At 62.9% G+C, this 6,579-nt stretch overlaps 1 protein-coding gene across 11 annotated transcripts in view; it reads left to right on the forward strand.

The window, feature by feature from the left end:
* The first annotated feature begins 247 nt into the window (after positions 1-247).
* LOC102264222 (uridine-cytidine kinase-like 1) overlaps positions 248-6,579 on the forward strand; it is a 21,769-nt gene continuing 15,437 nt past the window's right edge. For 2 of the 11 annotated variants that reach the window (XR_001360486.1, XR_001360487.1), the window contains exons 1-11: positions 281-1,640; positions 1,942-2,084; positions 2,432-2,560; positions 2,678-3,372; positions 3,486-3,712; positions 3,817-3,888; positions 3,990-4,136; positions 4,297-4,421; positions 4,492-4,584; positions 4,781-4,879; positions 4,958-5,032. Coding sequence is in view for 8 of the 11 variants with exons in the window: in XM_014532788.1 (XP_014388274.1) it covers positions 1,484-1,640; positions 1,942-2,084; positions 2,432-2,560; positions 2,678-3,372; positions 3,486-3,712; positions 3,817-3,888; positions 3,990-4,136; positions 4,297-4,421; positions 4,492-4,584; positions 4,781-4,879; positions 4,958-5,128; positions 5,288-5,482; positions 5,694-5,795; positions 6,060-6,122; positions 6,435-6,533 (2,517 nt within the window). In the remaining 3 variants the exon portion in view is untranslated. Of the gene's footprint in view, positions 1,641-1,941; positions 2,085-2,431; positions 2,561-2,677; positions 3,373-3,485; positions 3,713-3,816; positions 3,889-3,989; positions 4,137-4,296; positions 4,422-4,491; positions 4,585-4,780; positions 4,880-4,957; positions 5,129-5,287; positions 5,483-5,693; positions 5,796-6,059; positions 6,123-6,434; positions 6,534-6,579 lie in introns of all 11 variants that reach the window. The other 9 variants (XM_014532788.1, XM_005885529.2, XM_014532790.1 and 6 more) reach the window with 9 other exon arrangements.

Below are 6,579 nucleotides of genomic sequence, written 5' to 3' on the forward strand. Positions count from 1 at the left end.
CGCGGGGGCCGGAGCTGGGGTCCAGGGCCGAGAGGCCTTGCCGTTGCCTGGCTGGCTGCCTGTGGTCAGCGCGTGGTGCCCCCACAGCCCAGCGAAGGTCCCACCTTTCCGTCCCTGCTGGGCCCTCCCGGAGGGTGGAAGCCCTTTCTCCTGTTGTGAGAGTTGCAGACCTGGATGGAAGGAGGGTCTCTGCCTCCTACGCCAGCCCTGGCCCCAGGCCCCCCAATTTTGAATTTTCCTCTCAAGCTGGATAAAGACTGGGAGGGGGGGTCCCAGCAGGCATCTGCACCAACGGCCACTTGAGGTCATCATGGGGCTTGGGTGGCTGATGGTGGCAGGTCTCCTGTGGAAGTGGCAGTGTGAGGCCTTTCAGAGAAGTTTGTTCAGACCTTTCTAGACCTATACCTCTCTCCAGGCCCAGGATCTGGGCACCTCCTGGGCAATGGGCAGTGACTGTACTGACCTCTGACCTCAACCTTACTGATAGCTTCTGTAATTCCTTTCCCATCCTCTCTGATCTCAGTTAGTTAGAAACTGCCAGGAGAGGGGTCACTTGTTCACATCGCCCCCTACCCACCCTCTTCTGCAGCCTTGGGTGTCCCTGTTAGAGGACCCAGTAGGACTGAGCTCAGAGTCCCTCCAGTTCTCATGCCCATGCAGGCCCAGCTCACGTGGCGAGGTGTTCCCTGTGGCTGGTGGCCAGTAGTCTCTGCAGTGGTGCTGGTGGCCCTGTAGATGGGGACAGAGAGGTTCCAGAGGGTGGAGGTGAGGACAGCCAGGTGGAGGATGGCCGAGGAGCCCAGCCTGCATGTGGCCTCCCTCGGGGTGGAGGGGCCCCAGCAGGAACAAACAGAGAGAGGGTCACATAGGAAGGATCCACTAGGACAGGGACCTCCTTCCTTGGTCCTGCCTCTGGAAAGGGACGCATGCAGTTGGGGAGGGGTTAGGGGTCCTCAGTGCCCGCATTGGCCATCTTCCATCTGTGTCCTGGGAGAAAGATCCAGGGGCACCTGCCTGGGTAGGGTGGCATTGCCTTGGGGCTGGGTGGGGCTGTGAAGGAAGGTGTCCCAGGGTGCCCGGCCAACACAGCCTGAGTGCCAGCAGCCATGTGGTGTCATAATTGGCCCCAGGAGCGATGCTGTTAATCTCCTGCCTGAGCACTCTCCCTCTCCTGGGGCCACCCAGCCCTGTGCCGGGCGTGAGGTGCGTGGCTCTCGGCACCTCTGCACTGTGTCTAGGACACATGGAGCCCATTGGACCTGATGAGGGTCTCAGGACAGGGTCAGATCCTTCCAAGCTGATGGGGTCTCCTGGGGAGAGCTCAGCTGGGCAGTCACTCCCCTAAACTAGAAGCCGCCCATCACCTGCTTTCCCTGTGACCAAGAGCACAGGCAGGCTGGCTCCCTTTTCTGCAGCCAATGAGCAGGTCTGTCTGGGGGTGGGGTGCAAGGACAGCCATTTCAAGTCCCGAGAGCCAGCCCTGATGGACCTCACAGGTCTGTCCACTTGCTCTGCAGCAATGACTGATCCTTTCTGTGTTGGAGGCGGCCGCCGGCTCCTGGGGTCCAGCAAGAGTGGGCCTGGGAAGGATGGCAGCCAGAATGAGGTCCGACTTCCTGTGCGGCATGATCCAAAGCTGGGTAAGAGGGGTCAGGCTAAGGTCAACTCCAAGCTGTTGGGAGCAGCAGTGCTGAGTGGGCCACCTCCCGAATGTCCAGCTCCTGGGTGCCAGGTAGCTGCCTGGGCTCCTGAGAGCCTTCCCAGGGTGGGGGCAGCCAGGGGCCCTGGATTCTTGTCCTAGGCTGACTACAGCCTTCCATCCCCAACCCCATGCCTCATCAGGGGGGGAATGAGGCTCACTCCAGGCCTCACCAGGCTCCTGGGTAGCAGGAAAGACTACAGGGAGCACAGCTCCAAGCCTTGATGTGCCGTGTGCTGCAGGGTTGCCGGTGGCCCGGGGTGGGCAGACAATGCCTAGCCAGGCCCCACTCTGCTTTGACCCGGGAAGTCCAGCCAGCGACAGGACAGAAGGGAAGAAAAAGGGGCGTCCGAAAGCTGAGAACCAGGCCCTCCGAGACATTCCCGTGAGCTCCCTGAGGGCTGGGTGGGGCTCATGCTGGGGTCTGCCTGTAAGGCCATTGCCCTGCCTTTGCTTGCCATCCACATGTCCAGCACCAAGCCCTCAGCCCACATCAGTGGGCCACTCTGTGCCTAGGGATTCGTGGCGTGGCCTGGGGCCCAGTGGACCATGTTCGTGGGCCCTCAAGAGCACCCTCACTGCTCAGGGTGGCCTGGATCTTGCTGCGGTCCCAAGGTCAAGGGCTCCTACAGTCTGTCTGCCCTGCAGGCCTGGGCAGGGTGCTGAGTCTGGGGCTCGGGTCAGCAAAGGCCGGGTGGCTGAGGGTCAGCAGCCTGGCCTTTCCCATGCCAGCTCTCTCTGATGACCCAGTGGAAAGACGAATTCAAGGTGCACTCACGGGTGAAGTGTCCCAGCTCAGGGTGCTGGCTGGAGTTCCCCAGCATCTACGGGCTCAAGTACCATTACCAGCGGTGCCAAGGGGTAAGGGGCTGTGGGCTGGGGAAGAGGAGGCCTGAACCCACCCTGCCCAGCTGCTGGCTCGGGTGTGTCTGCACAGAGACCTGGGCAGCCCATGCCACGCCTGCCCTCTCTACCCAGGGTGCCATCTCAGAAAGGCTGACCTTTCCCTGCCCCTTCTGTGAGGCCGCCTTCACCTCCAAGACCCAGCTGGAGAAGCACCGGATTTGGAACCACATGGACCGACCCCTGTCTGCCCCCAAGCCTGGGCCAGTCAGCCGGCCAGTCACCATTAGTCGGCCCATTGGGGTCAGCAAGCCCATTGGAGTGAGCAAACCTGTCACTATTGGCAAGCCTGTGGGTGTCAGCAAACCCATCGGTATCAGCAAGCCAGTGACAATCAGCAGGCCTGTGCCGGTCACCAAGCCAGTGACGGTCAGCAGGCCTGTGCCGGTCACCAAACCAGTGACGGTCAGCAGGTCCGTGCCGATCACCAAGGCTGTGCCGGTCACTAGACCTGTGCCGGTCACCAAGCCCATACCAGTCACCAAGTCTGTGCCCGTCACCAAGGCAGTGCCAGTCAGCAAGCCAGTGCCAGTCACCAAACCAGTGACCACAAACAAGCCGGTGCCGATGACAAAACTTGTGACAGTTACGAAACCTGTGCCAGTCACAAAGGCCGTGACAGTCAGTAGGCCCATTGTGGTCAGTAAGCTGGTGACAGTCAGCAGGCCCATGGCCATCAGCAGACACACACCGTCCTGCAAAATGGTGCTGCTGACCAAGTCTGAGAACAAAACTCCTCGGGCCACGGGGAGGGCCAGTGGGAAAAAAAGGTATGGGGGTGCCTTCCAGATCGGGGGGGTGCTCGCCGGCTGCAGCCTGGGGTGACAGCCCGCAGCGAGCCCCTGATCCCCCTGCCTCCTGCTCCGTACCTCCCTCCCTACAGGGCTGCGGACAGCCGGGACGCCTGCCCCCTCCCACCCAAGCAGGCGCGGTCAGAGAGCGGGGAGTGTGGCCCACCCACCACAGGCCAGGGCTCAGCCCTCCAGCCCAGCACAGACCCCAGCAGTGGCCCCCTTTCTCTAGGCAGCAGGCCCTTGGGGGGCAAGGAGGTGCCAAGGGCCACAGGCCCTGTGTCCCTGCCTGAAGAGGGAGCTGAGCGCATGAAGCACAGTAAGACGGGGCGGGGGATGTGGCAACAGCCAGGACGGGCAGTGGCCAGCCTCCCGATGGTTATTTGACCAGATCTTGGCCCTCGTTTCTCTCCCCTGAGTCAGGAAGGAAACAGAAAACACCCAAGAAGTTCACAGGGGAGCAGCCATCCATCTCAGGAACCTTCGGACTCAAAGGTGAGGCCCCAGTCAGCCGGGCACCGGTGGGACTGGGCTCATGCACAGGTGTGCTCAGGCCCTTGGCCCACACCTGCGCCACCCCACACATGTGCACACAGGCCTGGCCAAGGCAGAAGACAAGTCCCGAGGCTACCGTGCCAAGAAGCAGGAGGGGCCTGGCCCCGAGGATGTCCGAAAGAAGGCGCCGGCCCCCGCCAACACTGTCGGCAAGGAGGCGCCGGCCCCCGTGGCCCACTCAACCCCAGGTGGGGGCTGCTGTGTGGGGGGCACAGGCTGGATCTTGACTGTGAGGTGGTTACTGGACCACACAGACGGGGCCTGAGTGTGGACCCTGGGCTCTGTGCTTGGCGTTCAGGGCATCTGGGAGCCCGAGACAGCCCCTGAGGCCCTGGCTCTGCCCCACAGGTGGCCCTGAGGAACAGTGGCAACGGGCCATTCATGAACGGGGGGAGGCCGTCTGCCCCACGTGCAACGTGGTCACCCGGAAGACCCTCGTGGGGCTCAAGAAACACATGGAGGTGTGTCAGAAGGTAAGGCTGCCCCAGGGGCTTCTGGGGGGAGGTGCCCCAGAGCAGCTGCTCATGGGTCCCTGGTCTGCAGCTGCAGGATGCCCTCAAGTGCCAGCACTGCCGGAAGCAGTTCAAGTCCAAGGCCGGTCTGAACTACCACACCATGGCTGAGCACAGCGCCAAGGTACACCACAGGGCCCAGCTGCCATCCAGCCTGCCCACTGACACTGACCACAGGCCTCCCCTTCATCTCACCCACCCTGCCCAGCCCTGCCCACTGACCTTTCATTCCCACACTGCCTGCCCATGAACATCTGTGGCTCCAATTTGGGGCAGGGGCCCTATGGGGATGAGGCACTGAGGCTGGGCCTGCCCCCCAGCCCTCTGACACGGAGGCCTCCGAGGGGAGTGAGCAGGAGGAGCGCGAACGACTGCGCAAGGTGCTGAAGCAGATGGGGAGGCTGCGTTGCCCCCAGGAGGTCAGTGGGACGACAGGGGGGACAGGGTGGGGCGAGGCACAGCCCTTTGCTGGCCTCTTACTGACCCGTGACCCCCAGGGCTGTGGGGCCGCCTTTTCCAGCCTCATGGGCTACCAGTACCACCAGCAGCGCTGTGGGAAGCCGCCCTGCGAGGTAGACAGTCCCTCCTTCCCCTGTACCCACTGCGGCAAGACCTACCGCTCCAAGGCTGGTCATGACTACCACATGCGCTCGGAGCATACAGCCCCGGTGAGTGGCCAGTCCGCCTGTCCTTCAGGCAGCGAGTACGCATGTCCCTCCCCCCCCGCCCCACTTGCTCATGTGCCCCTGCCCACAGCACATGTCTGGTTCACTGCGCCTTCAGGCCATGTGGCTCCTGTTACTCACCTTGGCCTCCTCACCCTGCAGCCCCCCGAGGAGCCCCAGGACAAGCCCCCTGAGGCCGAGGACCTGTTGGGTATCGAGCGGACCCCCAGCGGCCGCATCCGCCGCACGTCGGCCCAGGTTGCCGTGTTCCACCTGCAGGAGATTGCAGAGGACGAACTGGCCCGAGATTGGACCAAGAGGCGGATGAAAGATGACCTGGTGCCTGAGACGGCTCGGGTGAGCCACCTGGGCTCTGAGCAGGATGTGCCTCCACGTGGGGTCCCCTGTGATGGCCCTGCCCCCTGTGACCTGGGCCAGCGGCTGACCTCCAAGGTTCAGATCTCCCTATGGAGGGTACAATCGAGGGCCTCTTTAGAGCAGTGGGAGTGTCGCTGTCAGCTCTGGCCCAGCTGCTGGGGCTCACCCCGGTGCCTGCCTGTTTTCACAGCTCAACTACACTCGGCCAGGCCTCCCCACACTCAGCCCCCAGCTGCTGGAGACCTGGAAGAACGAAGTCAAGGAGAAAGGCCACGTCAACTGTCCCAATGACGTGAGCTGGGGCAGGCTGGTGGGTGGGCAATGGGGACTTAGGGACAGAGAGCCCAGGTATGGCCCTGGGTGGCAGCCTTCCAAGTGGCCAGCCTACCTGTGGTCCCTGGGCCTCTGCAGGGTGCTCAGACAGAACCCTGTTGGCAGAGAGGCCTCGACCTCAGCCCCAGAGGCCCAGCCTGCCCACAAGTCTCCATGGGGTAGGAGCTATGATTTGTGTGGGGGCGCTGCCGGGAGGTCCTCCCCATGACTGTCTCCTGCCCAGTGCTGTGAAGCCATCTACTCCAGTGTGTCCGGCCTCAAGGCCCACCTCGCCAGCTGCAGCAAGGTGAGTCCCAGGCTGTCCACCATGTGGACAGGTGCTCAGCAGTGCCCCCGGGACCCACACATGGGACATGCGCCCTTGCCTTTTGGGCAGCCTCTTCCATGAGCCCAGGGACCAGCCGGTGCTCCGTGACCTTTGCCGTCCCCCAGCCACAGAAATGAGTCAGTCAGTCTCAAGTTGTTCCGCCCATGGGCTCCTCCCGTGGGTACCAAGGGGCATGCTGACGTGTCTAGATAAGCCAGGGCCACCTTCCCTGTAACTGCAGGTGGGGAAGTCCCGTCCAACACCTGGGGCTGAGCTGCCCGTGTCTTGCAGGGAGACCATCTGGTGGGAAAGTACCGCTGTCTGCTGTGTCCGAAGGAGTTCAGCTCTGAGAGTGGCGTCAAGTACCACATCCTCAAGGCCCATGCAGAGGTGGGTGGCACAGCCTGTGCCAGGGGCCGGGGCCTGTGCCTGGATG

Source organism: Myotis brandtii, unplaced genomic scaffold, assembly GCF_000412655.1.
Source record: "Myotis brandtii unplaced genomic scaffold, ASM41265v1 scaffold915, whole genome shotgun sequence".
Lineage (NCBI taxonomy): Eukaryota > Metazoa > Chordata > Mammalia > Chiroptera > Vespertilionidae > Myotis > Myotis brandtii.